General features: G+C 37.9%; 1 protein-coding gene across 12 annotated transcripts in view; it reads left to right on the top strand.

Moving 5' to 3' along the window:
* Positions 1 to 19,969, top strand: part of diaph2 (diaphanous-related formin 2) — a 471,667-nt gene that overhangs the window by 316,252 nt on the left and 135,446 nt on the right. For all 12 annotated transcript variants that reach the window (XM_079630046.1, XM_079630050.1, XM_079630044.1 and 9 more), the window contains one exon: positions 12,594 to 12,723. In XM_079630046.1, coding sequence (XP_079486172.1) covers positions 12,594 to 12,723 — 130 coding nt within the window. The remainder of the gene's footprint in view (positions 1 to 12,593; positions 12,724 to 19,969) is intronic.

Consider the following 19,969-nt stretch of genomic DNA (forward strand, 5'->3'; position numbering starts at 1 on the left):
AAAGTAACCTTCTGTTGTGGATTCTTGACTCCTTGTCATAGACTTTTCAAAAAAGTAACTTCTGTAGCGAACATTTGACATTTTTCAGGAAAGGTAGACTCAGAGGAATGCACACAAAGATTATGGCAACTTCAAATTGTAGATTCTAAAAATCGTGCTTCCCCCATAATTGTTGAATCACGGAAGCTACACCTGATATCTTGCCAAGAGATTTATTATTTGAACATGTGTCATGTGTCAGACAGAGAGAAACACAGGCATATAAGAATAAGGCTACATGAGAGGAGGTCTTCATTCTAGATTTCTCTATTCCCCATTATCTATCTTCTCACCTCATCATGCTAGATGTAAATGGTTTCTGGGTTTCTCCTCCCTTACCCCATAATCTCTATGTTTCCTCCTTCCTCTCACCCCCTCATCATGCCTTAATGCTTCTCCGTGTTTCTCTGAGTTGGTACAGTAAGATTGAGCTTTATATACATCACAGAGAGACTTTCAACTTCCTTGTAAGGTAGAAAAACATATTGCTTATGTTTAAAGATGGAATGTCTACCTAATGCACATGGTCTATCCACATTAAGAAACTATTTCTTCAGTGTATACATTAGTGGTGTTTACATTAGTGTTATACAAATGGTACATTTGCATCAGTTGAAACATTCATTCTCCTTGCAAAGAACATACGAACTGTACACATTTGAAGTATCATCATCATTGGAACATCTCCGCTAAGTGAACATTGCATACCTCTAAGCAAAATATAACTCTACCAGCTCTCTGCTCAACACACATGTACAAACATAGTCTGACTTCACAAAATACATTATGAAATTATAAAGAAAATTAATAAAGAAAAATAATACTAAAAAATAACATTAAACAGTCAATTTTCAGTCTTCATTCCCTCCACTGGAACTACGACAGTCAGTTCCACACCTTCACTCCACCAGTGGCCACCTAATGAAGCGATAGTGAAGAAAAGGAAAAGCAGACCAAAGAAAGATACGATAGAAAAACAAAATAAACAAAATAAAGATACAATGGAAACAAAAGGAAAACACAAAACGAAAAACACAAAGAAAAACAAAACAAACAAATAACCCCAACCCATGTTATGTTCCCGTATACTATGTGTCATTTAACGTCTATGTGTACGCATTTAAAATGTACCCCAATCATCTAAGAAAAGAAAAACTAATAAGTCTTCACCGATGCCTTGACTCGTTAAGTAAGTACTTAACTACTTCAAGTTCCCGGCTCCAAAATAATAAACAAAAATAAACGTTGATGTTAAAGGATCCTATCCCTTGGGGTTGAAAATCAGTAAACGGGTGTTCATTGTTTGTGAGGTTGTGTTTTGTAAGTAATGTAGCATGTGTAAAATCTCTTATTTCACTCCTTATGTCCCATTCACGGTTCTATCCATTTGTTATCAAAGGAGCATTTCTAAAGTTATCTTTAATTTAAATAATGATTTTATTGATCCCCTGTTATCCAGACCTCTCTTGAGTTAACAAAAACAATCTTCATCTTTAACAACACCATGTCTTATAATTGTCCAAATGCCATGTCTAATGATCTGCAAAAGTGAAAACTATAGTAGACATAATAATTCACAGATGATTCAGGATCTAATACTTTAGACAATGTTGTCCATAAGGCAAATAACATTATATTTCTAAAATAAATGAACAATGTTTGTTTTAGTCTCCACATAATTAATGACAATCACCCTCATGGTCTCAGCTAGTTCTTGAAAACTCTTTCCCATCAGCTCTTTTGTAAATAATCTCCTTTCTCCAGGGTGTTCCCCCTGGCATAGTTGTATCAAGTTATGACACTTGTCACATCCAAGGAATGCGGTTTCTGGTGATCAGGCATTGGAGAGCTCACATTTTTGGGCAGACTGCTGTTACCCTCAATGATGCTGTTGGCCTAACAAACATCTGCTCAACCATACCCATCTCACATAAACACCCCCCCTTCAGGGTTGGTGCCCAGTGGCGGTGACACCCTGCCTAGGAAGTCCTCCGTTGGCCATTAGAGAATCTTGCCCAACTTTGAGAAATCACCTCATGCTCACTGTAACCGCTCTTTCCCATTAGGAAATTTTAACAGGTATTTTCTGGAGCTCAGGAAAGTTCATTCAAGAGCCATCAGAGCCATTTGGAATGCCTAATAGTGTAAACATATGGAGACAAATTAATGACAGTATTTAATCACCAAAATCCATTAGACATCTTCAAACATCAACATATCAATGCTGAGTTTATACTCAGTGAATCTAGTTATTACAACCGTCCATTAAGTGTAATGTTCTGTTACATCAATAACCGGTACCATCCGCTCTATACATGGTGAAGACAAAGATGAGACAAAGAAGTTACTGGTCATGGAATAAACAAATAAAAATGCTCACCTCTATCATTCAAGGTAGATTATCATTTCTTAAAACATTTACTCCCAATTGAATGTATCATTTCTTTTCAAATCTCTATGTCTATAATCTCCAACTGAGACACTGTGCTGTACTATGAATAGCTTGTTACTTATGCCACAGGCTCAAATATCAGAATCTAACTGACTTTGAATGAGAGAAAGACTCTGAGAGAAAGACTCTGAGAGAAGGTCCAGAATACCTCAGAGTAATTCTGCATTTTCATAACTTTTATAATTTCATTCTACTCACTTTTTACTCTGACTCAGTCAGAAATGACATGTTTTTCCAAATAAACATCTCTGTTAAATTATTTCCTTATATATTTTCCAACTCACATTCTTTTGGAGTTATTATCTATAATTTTTCATCAACTTCTACTTGTCAATTAACTATACAACTATTATCATAGATCTTTCCTCAAAGTAATTCCTTAACTTCAATCTTATGATCTTATTTTTTATCTCTTGTTCTTTTCAGACAAAAACTAAAATTTTGTAACGTTAAACAATTATTTACTTTTAAACCCACATTAACACCAGAAATTTCTGTTCAAAAGCTTAGCTTGTTTCTGTTCTTCTCTCAAATACCCCGAAGATAATGTTTTGCTATACAATTACTTTCGGTCATTTTACCACTCTCTGTGTTTACTAGAGAAGCAACAGGCTTTCTATTTATATCTCTGTGTGTCTGTGTGTAAAGGAGGGTATAGATTCCAAAGGAAGGGGCTGCTACTCCCTTCTCACTCAGTTATCTTTTTCCTTCCTTTTCAGTTTAACTCAAATCAGTTTCTTTTTTCTTCTTTATTTTTTATTTTTATCTCAGATTAATTTCTTTGAATTTTCTTTTTCTTTAAGTTTAACTCAGATCAGTAACCTCAAATATTTGAACAGCTTTACGGTCAAAATAAGAATGCCCGCGATCCTAGCTAGTTACAAAGGGCTCCTTTAATACTTGTATTACTTCAGCGTGTTACAATGTTTTAGATCTGCCATCATTTTACAGTATCGCCACACTTAACCGCTTCTGTCAATCAAGTATCGCTTGTCACACTTTCCTCGTCTCCTTCTGAGATCGAATCTTCAAGTGTGTTGGATATGTTTTAGGGATCTGCCATCGTTTTAAACAGTCCCGCCACAGCCCAACCACGTGAACAGTCGTAATCAAGCAACTTTTCTAGCTTAACCGTCTTATAGCTAATTCTCCCAAATGACTAAATGGCCTTTTTTCTAAAAAAGATCCATCTCCATCCCAGCATATCAAATAGTTCTAGAGGTTTACTTTTCAGAGAAACTTTAATAAGTCAAATTAAATTGAATTACTTAATTTAATTCCATTTTTTCTTAATTTTAATTGTTTTAATTTATGTCTGACACATATATTATTTGGCAATACATCTGGTACTTTAAATAACACAGTTCTTTTAAGCAGTCTCAGTCAATGTCTCAAATCATCAGGCAGACTTAAACTTTTTTAGAATAGAAAAAGTCTTACCTGGAATGACTGAGACAAATGCCTGAAGATGCGATCCTGTTCGTTCGTGACGCCAACTGTAGATTCTAAAAATCGTGCTTCCCCCATAATTGTTGAATCACGGAAGCTACACCTGATATCTTGCCAAGAGATTTATTATTTGAACATGTGTCATGTGTCAGACAGAGAGAAACACAGGCATATAAGAATAAGGCTACATGAGAGGAGGTCTTCATTCTAGATTTCTCTATTCCCCATTATCTATCTTCTCACCTCATCATGCTAGATGTAAATGGTTTCTGGGTTTCTCCTCCCTTACCCCATAATCTCTATGTTTCCTCCTTCCTCTCACCCCCTCATCATGCCTTAATGCTTCTCCGTGTTTCTCTGAGTTGGTACAGTAAGATTGAGCTTTATATACATCACAGAGAGACTTTCAACTTCCTTGTAAGGTAGAAAAACATATTGCTTATGTTTAAAGATGGAATGTCTACCTAATGCACATGGTCTATCCACATTAAGAAACTATTTCTTCAGTGTATACATTAGTGGTGTTTACATTAGTGTTATACAAATGGTACATTTGCATCAGTTGAAACATTCATTCTCCTTGCAAAGAACATACGAACTGTACACATTTGAAGTATCATCATCATTGGAACATCTCCGCTAAGTGAACATTGCATACCTCTAAGCAAAATATAACTCTACCAGCTCTCTGCTCAACACACATGTACAAACATAGTCTGACTTCACAAAATACATTATGAAATTATAAAGAAAATTAATAAAGAAAAATAATACTAAAAAATAACATTAAACAGTCAATTTTCAGTCTTCAAAATGAAATCAACCATGTGGGAAAAGGCTTACTCCACAGCAAAGCCCCTTTCAAAGCTACAAGCATGAAAAGGTGTTAAATTTCAGATAATATTCATTAAATCTGGATTTGCGCTCTGCTTTTGGGGTTGTTTAAGCATGATACTTTCCAGTAGAGATGTCAGAAGAGTTTATGAAGAGTGAACCTTTATTTTGGCTTTTTTTAAGTCCTTTACAATGTTTCCACTTTGTTAAACAGATCAAATATGTTTAGCTGGCACCGCTTAGTAATTTCAATGTTAATGTTGGCAACTTGTAGATTGAAAAGAAGAAAGAGAAATAGGTTGAGTATTCTTCCCCATTATATGTTCACAGTATCTTTGCGTCATTTCTCAGCTTGTTAGAGATTCTCCCAGTGCCGGCTGTCTTTCTCACAGATGGCATGGATAGTGAGCTCATGGACAAATGAACTCCCTGAGCTACCTCACTCCCCACCCCAAAACTGCCAGAGGTGTAGCCTGAGGCCCTCTGATTTTCACTTGTCATTCTTACTAAGTAAACTTGCCTCATGGCAGGCTCTAAGCTTTTAGATTAGTCTATTGGCTACCGTTCTAGTTCAGGCTGTCTGCCATTGGTAGGCAAAATACGCCAGTCGCCATCAGCGTCTTGGTATCTCTTTCTTCTGCCATGCCCCTCAGCTGTTGTGTGCTGGAGTGTGACTTTCCCATAGTTTCCTTGACTAAAAAAAACACAAACTACTGCTGTGAAGATCTATGCACAATCAATGCCTGTAAACTGAAGGTCCTTTGGCAAAATGTGTAATTGAGCAATCACAGATGACAGTCCTTTAGGTGGTCTGAGATTTCTTGGTCCCCGTTGCCTCTCATGTCTGTTATTAGCTAATTGTTCTTGAGGATTTATATCTTTCGGATGTCTCGATGGAGGCTGATTGTTATTCCGTGGAACTCTTCAACATACTTCAACGAATATTAAAATGGGCGGATTGGGTGCATTCAAGTATATGAACTAGACAGGCTATCTTTCTCTATTTCTCTATCATTCTCCCTCTTTATATTTTTATGAATACAGTTTTAAATGACTGAGCACCTTCAGACACACAGACATTGTACTTCTATGGAAAAAGAAACAATTTTGCACATTAACTTTGACAATATCCTCATAAAAAGTTTCTTCTGAAATGTTGGCTGAATACAAATTATAGTATTGGTACAGAAAAGCCCCTTTATAATTATCACAGTGATGGGACAATTCAATTAGGAATGTATAGCTTTAGCACAATGCATATTTTGAATTCAAGGACTCATCATACTTATCCTGACAACAGTGTGGGTTACGTTTTTAAATGGCATTTTTTTTTAAATTGGTTGCCTAGGCTTTTCTATTGGCAGCCCAAGTCCAGGCTCATTGGATGACCAAGAGGTACCGCAACGAGCTTCAATTAATTAAATTATTATTATTATACTCCCATTCCCCCTTAGATGCTTTTGTAATTTTTTAATGTGTCCTTTTGTTAAATATAGTAGCCTCTCTAATGTGTCTCACTTTTACCCACTATGTGTTTTCCCTTGCCTCTCCTCTGAAAGAACCAGTATTGTTGAGAAAAATCCCTGATTCATCTATGTCTGGGAACTTAACGAACATCAGCGTTATCACACATGCATAGAATAACAAGAGAAAGGAGTCATGGAAGTAACAAAATGGAAGTGCCTTGACTGGAAAATTAGTGGAACATCATAACTTAAAGTAAATTAGATTATTAAATTTCAAACAAGATTGCTAGAGAAGCTGACATAACTGATGTGCCAAAGTATATCTGCTTCACTAATTTGATAGAAATCTCTCGTTCTCCTTATTTCTCTTTCTTTTTCTCTCTCAACAGGGCTCCATACTGTGTTGTCCACTATTCACAGAATTATTGGCTGCATATCTGCCCACCCTGTGGACTGTTTCTATTATGTCAATAGGTTTCACCTCACTGTGCTAATCAGCTCACTGTTTTGTCAGATAAAATTAAAGACTGGTTAATCACCTAAAACCTCTGTATTTCACCTCTTAAAGGGTCATTTTTTGCCCTATGTATCTCTTATTCACCCTCTCACTTGTACAGTGTATACATAAAGACACATCAGTTTTTTTTTCAGAACCTTAAGAGCTACATTCCTTGGATGCTACATTTTAAAGGGCCATTGAACCCATGGATGTCAACTATAAACGTAACTAACTATAACGTTTTATTAATAAGCATTCTAATTATGTGGGAATAGGGAAGTTCACACCTACAGTTTATATGAAGATAGCTACGCAGTGTAATGATATCGTTGAAATCATTGAATTGAATGTTTTTGTTATAGTGTAATATGTGTCACAATGCATTCTGGGATATATTTTTGGCCAAAAAGTATATTACTAGGCAGTATAATTATGTTGCCTATAACTTTTGGGTCACTTTGCGTCAGGAGTGTGCCTCCGATTGTGCCTTAAAATACCACTTCTGTAGGCAGCTCACCACATTTTGGCACAGAGCATTTGTTTGTCATTTTCCATGAGCTGAATCATGCAAACCTTAGACCTCAGACTTCTGCTTCTTCATTGCATGGAACTGTACCCAGATCGTCTTTATTTCACTTCTTTCTCTCTGCATTGTGCTGATCTTACTTGGCAGATGAAAACAAACTTGCACAGTAGCGGCTTTATGTAATGACAGTTTGGGGCATAATAATAAACAAATTAAAATTTGAAATGCATGAAATTAAATTGTGATTACCCAATGTGAGCAGATGATTGATCCCCATCTAATGAAAGTGTGAGCGTGTTGCATCCCCACACGTGTGAAAGGGATGTGGGGAAGCTTGGCTGCGGGGTGTGTGAGAGGGAACGGACACAGTGTGGACGGCCGTGCTAATTAGCTCTCGCAGCATGCGTCTCCAGCAGCAGTGCAGTCACAGTGGGGAACGATTACGGAACACTGACGTGGAGACACCGGCAGACGCTCGCGCTTGCCCTCCCTCTCTATTCCCGTTTCAACCCACCCATCCCTTGGTAATTATTCACATGAGATTGATTTAACATGCCCCTGTCATTCATTCCGGTGTGTTTCTTGTTTTGTTGTACTTGTCATATGGAGAGTGGCGGCGGTTAGTAGATGTATTCCTGCCAAACTTGTTATAATCCACAGTGAGCTCTTCTGCGCTACGGGAGATATAATAGCCAATGTCCATAGCAACAAGTGTCATCAAGGTGTCTTTAAAGTCGCATTATTTTCCCTCTGAAGGTGAGAGGTCCGGCTGTAGCCAATACATATCTATAAAAAAATATAATCTTTAAATATGTAATTCACAAAAAGATTGAGCATCAATTGAACATGCCTTTCACGAAAACCCTTGTGGCTGGATTGCTGGCAATTTTCAGGGCATTATGCAGACTCTCGTGAAATGAACCTTGTTATTACATGTCCATTGAAAATGAGACCAATATAATGTTCCTCGCATGTCCATGTCGATTATTGCGGCCTCGGATTTTGCGGCAGTCATTACATATTCGCCCTCATTTGGTATTCCCTTCACTGGCCATTAAGCTGATGTGATTAGCACTGAAAGTCTGGCAATAATAACTGCCACTTAAATCTTTCAACATCACTGGAGGACAGTCATATTGCACACAGTTTCAAGGTGCAAAACAGCTTTATATAGATTGGAGCAGTGAGCACCAAATAGTTCCGTAATATGCTTTAATGATCTGAGATATAAATAACTAATGCAATTCCAAAATCAATTTCTCTGCAAAGAAATGGATTTTGGAATTGCGTTAGTCATATGCATGTCATATGTATATGTGTCAAACAAGTGAAATACATGTTCAGAATATTTCTAAAAATGTATTTAATTTGTTTCACGCATTTGAATATGCGGCATCAGTCTGAAAGTTGCATTTGTTGTGATGTAGTAAAAATGACCTATCTGACCAGGTTTTTTTGCATTTAAATACTGCAGTTAAACATGCAGTTTATCAACTGTTTATGTGGGTGTTTGAGAAACGTATTCTTGTTAAGAGTTTCTTGTGATTTTCATTATGATTGAAAGCAAATAATAGAATAAAGAAGGTGACAAAATTAAAGACAAAAATGATTTAAATGTATTAACTTTTTAAGGCAATACTGATTATATCTAGTCCAGATCAGATTTATCAATATCCACCTGATTGTGGCATCATGAAGACATTAATAGTTTGGTATCATTATGCTATTATTTAAAACTTCAAATAGAAATCAAAGAAGAGTAGCATGAAGTTAGTTAACATGTAGGAAGGAAATGGTTTTGTTTTTTTCTAAGGTTGAGGTTGTTTTCCCCCTCTTAAAAGACATAGACTGTGCGTGACTTGTTTCCTGTGATAGCTGTGTAAATCAGAGGAGGCAGGCATGCAGTGCGCATGCTGAGGTCGTCAGCGTCGGATGGCAAAGCCTTTAAAGTGCATTATCTCTCCGCCTGCTCTGCCGCTGTTCTGCGCGTTAGCGGCTCAGTGCGGGCTGATTGGTAAACACCCCGTGGCTGAGCGGGTGCAAAACTTAATTCTGTTTAAATAAAGAAAACAACATTAGGATTCGGATGCAGTGTCGGCAGTGCAAAAGCAACTGCCCCTGTTTTGATATCTGCACCGGAGCTTTCACAATTACTTCTACCTTAACTATGGTATGTGCGTTTTAATTCACACCCAGGAAAGCAATGGTGTAGATCAAACTGGAGATAATTTGCAAAGGCATTTACTTTAAATTCAGCATGCATTTACTCTGGAATGTCAAGCAACAGCTTCCACAGCAACGACAGCAAACGTTGTACTCCTTATGAAGGACGTGCAAGCGCGGTGTGGGTTCTGTCTCGGTTAAAGTAAAAAAAAAGACCTGTTTTTGTTTGCTTAGATTTCTTGTTGTTTTCCGTGCTTTGTTTTTTGTTCCAATCCTTGTAAACCAATATTGATTTTAGACAGCCAGCTGCGTAGAAGAAAGGGTCATTTTGGAAGAAAATAAACCAGCGTTTAGGATCTGGTTTAGTTTTTTTTTTTTTCTTCTCATTTTTGTTTTCCTTTCCTCATCTTTAGCAGCGAGACTCTGTAAGGTGCTGCGTGTATTGTATTATATTGGAGATTGCAGCTGAGGCATGTTTCTGTGTCTGCTCTCATTTATTGCCAATCTCTCAGGGAGAAATTGGAAGTGATTTATCTAATGGATGCTGGAACACAGTGGCATTTTCAAATGAAAACACTCCACAGGAAATTCCGATAATAATTCACAGATTATTTGCTGGACTTTTTGCTAGGATTCCTCTAGTGTGGACGATACAGAAAAGTGTGCAATCGCGCTCCCTGATAAATAGATAAATACCACTAAACGGGCTGTAAAGCAAGAGGCTAAATTATGCTTTCCTAATGGACTAATCAATTGTGACTTCTCCAGTCTGAGCTCACAGCAATTCATCCTACCTGGAAACAATTGCTTTTTAATCTCTGGAAGGCTTTCTCACTTTGAAAAGGATACAAAGGCCTTGCAGGGCTAAAAGCTTTATTGATCTCTTAGACCCCATTGAATAGGTAATTATACGTCACGATGTGCTTAGATTAATATATTGTCTTTGTTTGCATCTCAAAATGATAAATGATTCCTTTGGTGTGCATATCATTTAAGTAATCCTAGATCATTAGGGAAGACGTCCACGTACATGGGATGGGCCGTAATGGAATGCAGCAGGGGAGAGAGACTCCTGTCAGCTGTTCGGCAGTGGAGGCTTATCTCATCTCTGCCTGCTATTAAATGAAACATCAGCATCCACTCACGACCAGGCAGCTGGTCGGTCAGGGATTCTGTCAACTTTGGCAGCCTGATGGTCAGGTGTGTAGGTGTTAGCTAAATGTTATTGTGCCAAAAACAGTTCAGATGTACATGACCGTTTTTCACCCTCACCTTTACAAACAAAACTGTAAGCACTTTCTCACTTTCTCAATCGTTCTCAAGCTCTTAGATGACCGACGAGATGGAGTAAGGGAATTATTACCTTTGGATGGGCAGATTGTTACTTTTCGATAGACACAATTTTTGATAGTGGTCTATAAGCATTTCTATACTCTATACACATTTTCTAGAGTCACACACACACACACACACACACACACACACACACACACACACCTAATAGTTCACATAAACTACCTTTTTCAGTCGGTGATGTTGTTGTAATGCCTGATATTTGTTTTCTTTTGACTTTTTTTTATTACATTTGGTCTGATGCTCCTGTCTCATTTGTTTAAGACAAACACGCCGATTACAATTTATGAAGAGAAAAGAGGCAAAAGACTGCATCCATTTATTAATTTACCTCATTGCACCTGCCACATTTTTCCAGCAGAAAACCAATTCCTCAAGCCTGTATCCGCAGAGACATTTTGGAAGAGAAAATCTATGGGAGACATTATGTGTAGCGGGGAAGTGTGCCAGCTGTCGTAAGTTTGCCATCAGTTTGTGTAAAGGTTAATATCACATCTGCTGTGCAGTCCAGCTTGAGGATTCATTCTGCCTTCCCCGGCTCTGCTGCGGGACTCAGCAGCCATCTTCTGTGCGAAAGCAGCCTTCCTGGAGTCTAGGCTTGACAGCAAACAATCTGTTTGAGTCTGAGAGGGTGAAGAGGTCACCCAGCCCCAGTGCACTGCTTAATGTGGGCCTGCAGCCATGGCCCTCCAAATGGAGGGGAGAGGGAGAGAAAGAGCAACATGGCTACATGTTTGGTTTATCATTTCTAGTTCTCAAGCAATAGATTTATGTCACCAAGGGAACTCAGTTCTTTCTGTATGAAAACATCATGTGCCTTTTTCGTGGGAATCAGTTTCTGCAGGGTTAGCAGTGTTTTACAGTAGCTTCGGATCCCTTTTTATTTTAAGCTGTGATATTATAATACAAATTTTCTGTAGTGCAGTTTAATTTTATTTAACTAACTTGGTTAATGTTGGTTTGGTAACTCTGGTCCTGTTTATCTGATCCTTGATATGGATTGATAAAGTTTAAGTTGCCCGCAGCAAGAGTGTTTGCAGAGTGTATTGATCTAAATATTTCATTTTGTTCATGTCACCTTAATCCTGTACAAAGAACTGTTGTGGTTTGGGGGAGAAAGCCCCTTTTCAAATTAAACTTGGTAAATAAGTGAACGGGAAAATATTATGCCTCTGTGCACTCTGCTACAGCCAATTTCAACTTTATTGACACACCTATTTGTCAAATTTCTGTGCAAACTTCGTAAAGTGCTATCGACACATGCATATATAATGCAATCCTCCTTTTTCTATCTATCTATCTATGTATCCATCCATCAATCCATCCATCCATCCATCCATCCATCCATCCATCCATCCATCCATCCATCCATCCATCCATCCATCCATCCATCCATCCATCCATCCATCCATCCATCCATCCATCCATCCATCTATCTATCTATCTATCTATCTATCTATCTATCTATCTATCTATCTATCTATCTATCTATCTATCTATCTATCTATCTATCTATCTATCTATCGTTCTATCTATCTATCTATCTATCGTTCTATCTATCTATCGTTCTATCTATCATTCTATCATTCTATCATTCTATCTATCTATCTATCGTTCTATCTATCGTTCTATCGTTCTATCTATCTATACTCTGTTCCATCTTGTGTATGTGAATCAGCTGAATGAATATGTGTCTGATTACATACAGTACATGAAGAGTTTGTTCTAAGTTCATCTTACTATGACAAAATTAATATATTAACTGTACAACTCAATGCAATTTCATAACTCATATACATCTTTTCTCCACAGCTTCGTGACACAAAGTCAACAGAGCAGAATACAACTCTTCTGCATTTCCTGGCCGAGAAATGTGAAGAAAAGTATGCCGGGATCCTGAAGTTCCCTGATGAGCTTGAGCATGTTGAAAGTGCCAGCAAGGGTAAACAGTTATTATTATTATTTTAAATGTCAATTACAATTTATACTTAGGCAGTATAAATTATTAAGTGGAGCACAAAATAATTGATTATAATAATAATTATGCTTTGTCTGAATACATGTGCATTTATGGTCTTAGCAGTAGTATATTACAAGACTAATCCACTGGTCCAAAAAGGACATTGATACAGTTGCAGTGCTTGACATAATGAATATGATCATATGAGATGGTGAATTCTTTCCCCTCTCTACAAAAATGCATACCAGTCAGTGTATTATTCTTGGTGATCCAGTGTTCTTTAACAGCAAAGTTAAAAAAGTTCATATTAGCCACTACAATAGCTGTACTTAAGTTGAATACAGAGAGTTATTGTTGTTGTTTAGATTTTATAATTCATTCTACCTATTCAATCCGTTTGCTGGTAAAGCACAACTTGTTTTTTCTGTAAAATGACTCAATTTTCTGGCATGTTTGTGATGCGTTATTAGTGTCAGTTTGGAAGAGTCGGCAATAATGCCATGTAATTCGGTTTAGCTGCACGATTGTTTCAGGCTAGATAAAGATGCGCTTTATTTTGATCCGGAAGTCTATCATTTTATTTCTTCCCTCCCATAAGCTGTTATCGTGTTTAGTCCAACAGATTTCCCTTTAAATGTGTTAAGCCTGGTTAATTGAACAACCAGCTTTGGGTTGTGAAGACATTATCACCCCTGATCAGCAGATATCAGCTGTGTCCTTTGGAACAATATGGGGCTCTGTCGGTGTGACCTTGAGATATTTACGTATATATATATACCTCACTCCATCTATCTAAATCATGCTGCTTTATGGTGTTCATCAAATCCTTTATTGGTTTTCTCCTGTGGCCTTCTTTTAAGCCGTGAGCTTTTAGGCTTTTTATGGCTTGAATTAGATGAACTAATGTTACAGAGATCAACACAGGAGACTGGACACAATTGGCCCCGTGGACTATAATTAGAGCTTTTGCAGAGAATGAAATAAAACTAGGTAATGGCCAAAGAGCCTTTCTTAATCCTTTTGCTATGTGTAAATCCAGCTTTTTCCATTACTATGAATAGACAAGTTTCATTAGAATGGTGTAGAGCAGTTCTGAGAGTTGATATAATGAAGCGCAAGGGGCCCATATGCTCCACAGTATGGCCGACAGGAAAGGTTAAGAGTCCAAATGGGGAGGTAGCTTAGCAGGGATGGTGGCGTAGTCTCACACAGCCGTTCTGACATTGTGGAATGGATTCTTATTATGGCTTGCAGTGATTAAGAGCTTTAGTGCTTCCCACTATGCTGCGAGAAATTTCAGTGAATTTAAATATCTGGTTTCTTAACTCTCATTCATTTCAAACAGATTTAGAAATGAAGACCCTCAGTGAATGCAATAATCTTCTGTATCATTGCCACACGAAATGTCTGTCTCTGTTCGTCTCCGTCAGGGGAGAAATACAGGCATGTGTATCCCGGCAGTGGCATAATTTCTCCTGTCAATAAGCTAATTTGTCTTTAATTCCATTTGGAACTGTTTGGTTGAAGCCCTTGAGCTTTATTTACTTTGTTAGTTACCTAATTGCTTATCTAATCTAATAAAACTAATTCAGTGCTTTGTTGTGAAGGATGCGGCCACTGTTGAATAGACCAGCGGTATCTATGTCAAGGTAGATGGCTGAAAGAATGCACAAACCTAATGATTTGTAGAGAGACATTTCAAAGAGAATCAGTTCTTTGTCCATGGTCTTTATCTTATTTAGAAGGACAGTTAAGCAGTTCCTGGCTCTGATTTAGTTCATTAGAGTGATGAGAAATGTCACCCTGCTTATATGTGTTCATAATTAATGTGTTAATTAATTGTATCCATTATATTTCTATTAACTTCACTATAAATATAATTCATTTAATCATTTTATATAGCGTAAATAATAACTTCTGACTTTTACTGTGCATCAAAGCCAATTATGCTAAATTGCATATTAAATATGTTGAAAAAATAGATATGTTTTTCTTTTTCTTTTTTTGAAGGCTATTTATTAGGCCTTTGATTGCTGTCTTACATGTAACGCATACAGATGCCCCACCTGGTTAAGTGTTGAAGCAGTCATGAATAAGTAATTCAGCTTTGGCTACTGATCTTTTTTGAGACCTTTCTGTTCATGTCAAAGTGGTGAGAGAACATGAATCATTTTCTTCTTTTAACATAGTAGCACAGCTCACCTTAACCCTGAGCCACATTTAGACACCACCTCTCATTCTCTGTAATTCCTGCTACCTCTCTATTCTTAAGTTCTTGCTTTTCTTCTCCACCCTCCTCTCTGCTGCTCAGTTAACCTTTGGGCTTTCTGTCTCATTTTTTGTCTCTCACTCCATATTTATCTCAAAGAACAGTATATTTGTTGTCTCTTAAGAATACTACTTCCTCCACCTTATCTCTGTCTCCCCATCAAAACGGCTTAGGCAGGCCGAGTAACACACTAGAACACAAGAGCTCTGGTGCACTGCAAACCCTATGCTGTCCCAATCTGCCTGTGCCCACAGGAGCACACGGCTCTACACCCTGCTGAACTTTGCTGTTTGAGCTTTGTGCAAAGCCCAGACGCTCTGATCATACACCGGGATCTTCTCATGGTCTTCTGCTCGAAAGCAGAAGATGCTCTTGCAGGATCTCTGCTCTCAGGTAGCGTACTTCGCCCCAACACACATGAGTGAAGACCAAATCAGGTGATTTCTTCCTGTTGCATCAAGATTTGTTCCAAAAGGATCCGCAGTGCGCACACACATTTAGTAATCACATATCCATCTACAAATGTTGGAACTGGCACTCTTAATATACTTGATTGAAAAGAGCAATCAGTTCTGCCTGATTTGCTTGAGAAAGTTATTGTCTCCCTTCAGTTCTGCCTTGATTGGTGACTGCAGAATACCTCTCTCTCAGTCCCAAACCTTTACATCTCCACAAAGATAGTGGAGAAGAAAGCGAAAGAGTCTGAGATAAAGGAAGTCAGATTATTTTGTGGGATCAGGGCTCAACAGTAAGTTTCTTTCTTTCTTTCTTTCTTTCTTTCTTTCTTTCTTTCTTTCTTTCTTTCTTTCTTTCTTTCTTTCTTTCTTTCTTTCTTTCTTTCTTTCTTTCTTTCTTTCTTTCTTTCTTTCTTTCTTTCTTTCTTTCTTTCTTTCTTTCTTTCTTACTTACTTTCTTTCTTTCTTTCTTTCTTTCTTTCTTACTTACTTACTTACTTACTTTCTTTCTTTCTTTCTTTCTTTCTTTCTTTCTTACTTACTTTCTTTCTTTCTTTCTTTCTTTCTTTCTTTCTTACTTACTTTCTTTCTTTCTTTCTTTATTTATTTCTTTCTTTCTTTCTTTCTTTCTTTTTTTTTCTTTCTGCTGACAGATTTTTATTTGCCATGTTAACATTTCCATTAGCCACGGCATCAAATTCTACAGATGGACCGATACTAAATTGCTCTGCACATAGGGTAGTTTTCATAAACACTTTATTCATGGCAAACTTATTCAAACATAATTAACAGTAAATAGGCTAGGACAAGCAAGGTTATGCAAGCAAGCAAGTGCATAGTAAGGCATTGATTAACATTTATTTAAAATGTATTAGTGCAATCAGTCGAGCATACAGTAGCACTTATTTAGTAAATGCACAGCTACAGTAAACAGTGTAACATGTGTTTTGAGTCTGGATTTGAATGTGGCTTCTTCTGAAAGCTGGTTCCAGCTTCGGGTGGCACATATTGTTCACTCATTTTATTGATATGATACATGATACATTTCAGTAAGTTGTACTGTATTTTTAAACATACGTTTTATGCTAATGAGTGTTTTTTATGCTATAACTTGTATTAAAGCCCCATGGGGGACAATAAAGCTTACCTAACCTAAAGTGGAAGAAAAGACTCACGCTCAAAGAGCCGCTACAGTGATCTGACACATTACATTTAAGAGCATCAAAATGCCATTCATTGTTTGAATTTTGTGATAAAATGGGCAGAATTTGAAGCTGAGACTGTTTCTTATCAGAAGTAACAAAGCACAAAGCTCACTGCAATTATTGAATGGGAGGTGCGCTACAAATAACGTTTGGTGTAGGGAAAACCGATCTGAAATGCAAGTGTCAAAGCGCAAGTGTCAAAGCGCAAAGCGCAAGTAACTCTGTGGGCGAATCCCGGCGCTGTTGCTATTTTCCTGGCGGGATAAATGCCTTTTGCGCCCGGCGCAAATCTAAAATGGGTTGGTCTGAAGTAGCTTCATTATTCATAGGTGTGGTTTGGGCGTGACGTGAAATAAACCAATCAGAGCGTCCTCTCACATTCCCTTTAAGAGCCGGCGCGCTTGTTCCATGGCGGATTGCTATTATAACTGTGGGTTTGCCAGCGCACGCCAGGAGCGGTTCACAGCCGGCGAGACCGACGTTCTCGTCAGGGCTGTAAAACACAGAGAAGTGACACTGGGGATGATGGGAGAAACCCACCTAAATTAGCTTCGGTGAAACCAGCGTATAATTTGGGTAAATGTGTAATCTAGATTTTTTTTTTTTTTTTATCTAGATAGATTTTTTTCACATCTTCATGGACACAACAATGATTTCCCTCGTGTGTTAATATTTTTCCGTGTAATAATGTATGATTTGCAAAAATGAAAACTGCTGCATCTGTTTATATTAGAGAATAAAAGTGCATGCGCGTTAACACGCTACATTATGGCCAAGCACGCGCCCTTAAAATACCATATCACTAACACGCAACGCGCCACCGTCTTTAGACTGGGTTTTTCCTGGTCAGTGGCGGAATTGCTTTCTAAAACTGGAAAATAGCACCAGGGAACTTTTGCGCCGGAACACGCCTCCTCTTTTCTCTGAACCGCCCCCGCGAGCGCAAGTTAATTCCCTAATTTACCGACGTGCGTCTGTGGAGGGAAAAGTCCGCTGTGCGCGGGTGCAAAATAGGAATGATACATGTGTCGGTGGTCAAAGTCAATTGCGCTGGGTGCAAGATAGGGCCCATAGAGTCAAATAGAAACTGCTATAACTTTGCATTTTTCTTTAACTGTTCAACAAGATTTTCTCCACACACGGTATGTGTTGCAGTCTGACATGTTTATTCCACCCCCTTTTGATTGACAGGATATAATCAGCCCTGATCATCGGCTGTTTAACCGATTGCTGAAAGTGAAAATAATTACTTTAATCAGCCGATACCGATTTTTGGAACGAGCTTCCAGAAGAGATCAGCTGTGCTCCAACATTAGCCACATTCAAATTCAGTGTACATATGTGTGTTAATCTATTACATTACGAGTTTATGTATATACATGTATATTATGTATGAGTTTTGATTTCTTTACAATGCATTTTTTAAACAAATAATTACAATTATTTTGTAGCTGTAAATTATCCAATGATTATGACAGCTGGAAATTGATGAGAATGCAAAACATTACTGATTGTGTTATAATTGTCAATGCATTCTACCTTACGCATTCTGAGGATAACTGTCACAAGCCATTTCAACAAAACCTAATTATGTTTGCCAGCTTGGTAACATTACCTTGTTGACAAGTTTAAATCACGCAATTGGCAGCGGCAATGTTCAGTATATCAGAGAAAACATTTACTGTTTACCTAATGCATGATGTAGACTAGAGCAATGCACTGGCCAAATAGAGCATGTGACAGTTCTGTCAACTGGCTATGGGCCAGCAGGCCACCCTTATTTGTGAGCCCTTCTGATCTGACCTCAGCTTTAATCACATTACACAATACTTTACCTTTTGTCCAAAGCTACCCTGTATTGTATCATTGTAATCCTAATGCCAATTCTGAATACTGTCTTGACAAATTTAACCTGAAACAGCAACTATTTGCTGATCAATGATAATTGCATCATCTCGTGTATAATTTAAGCTTGAGTCACAATCTGGCATTTGCTTGAATCTGTTAATGTGATTCAGAAGGATGTTTGTCTTACATGCTTTCACTATCTCCATCTGCGTTTATTTATTTCCTCCCCCTCCAGTCTTTTATGTCCAGTCCGTTCTCACTGTATGTAATCTATCCATTGCTCAAGGGGTGTTGTAGTAGGCAATTTTGATGTCAATTTTGATTTGACCTGACATTTTCCTTCAAGATAATCATGACGGCAATGTTTCTTCTCTCCTGGCAGTGCAGAGCCCACGTAAGGGGTTTTGTTTATAATGTGTTCAATATTGTATGCACCTCAGCAACATAATCCAGGTTTTCGCTTGAAAAATGTCAGTTTGGATAGAAGATATGTGCTAGCAATCCCATGTTGACTAGCCACTGCTTCCTGACACACATGATTGCATCCCTTAATACATCTGTGCTAGTCAGCCTGTAAAAAATATGTTGCCCAGGTAAAGGTCAGAAGCGGTCATGGCCTACCTCCCCAGGCCGAGCTTCCCTCTGGGCAGAGGAGCTCTCGACTTTCCTGTCTCATCCATTACCATCCACCTCCATCAAGGGCGGTGCTAATTAGAATGTGTTTTGATCATCCTGGGAGGATAGGCAGAAATGTGCTGAGTCTCAAGGAAGAAATGGGACATGGGGAGCAACCATGAAATCAGAGTGGCATTGTATTTTCCCCTTTACTTATTCATGAACTTTATCCCTCCTGGGCTGCTCTGTTACACCTCCCTGCCCACAAAAAAAAGCAGTGGATTGATGCTTATAGCACTTCTTCCTGTTATATTACATCACAAACCTGAAGATGGTTCAAAATCCATGCATTTACAATCAAAGGATGAAAGATACATTGTTTTATATCATTGCTTATTCTTAGCATTAGGGATTTAAGAGGATTACATGTCTTTATACAACAGGTAGATTTGGTTTTCGATTCTGATTGGCTGAGAACCTTTTCCAGCCATGCAGTATTCTACTAATAACACACGGAAACATTCCATAATTTGTATCACTCCGCTTGTTTCTGCCGGATCTAAACTGGCAGCATTTTTTACAGCGAACGTCAATGGCGGAGGAGTGCAAACACTATCATTTTACAAATACCACTGGTATTGAAATGTAGTTTTAAGAAGTTTTTTTTTTTTTTTTAAAGTCTATACACGGGTTTCTGTGCAACGTCATCACATAGATGCGCGCGCATCTAAGAGGCAGAAAGCAACACTCTTTACGGCTATATCTAGCAGAAGCAGAGATGACGCTGAGCTGTTGTGCTGTAAACTAACCTAAATAAATAGAGTATGTCAGGTTTT

The sequence above is a fragment of the Phoxinus phoxinus genome (genome assembly GCF_949152265.1).
Source record: "Phoxinus phoxinus genome assembly, chromosome: 12".
Taxonomy (NCBI): domain Eukaryota; kingdom Metazoa; phylum Chordata; class Actinopteri; order Cypriniformes; family Leuciscidae; genus Phoxinus; species Phoxinus phoxinus.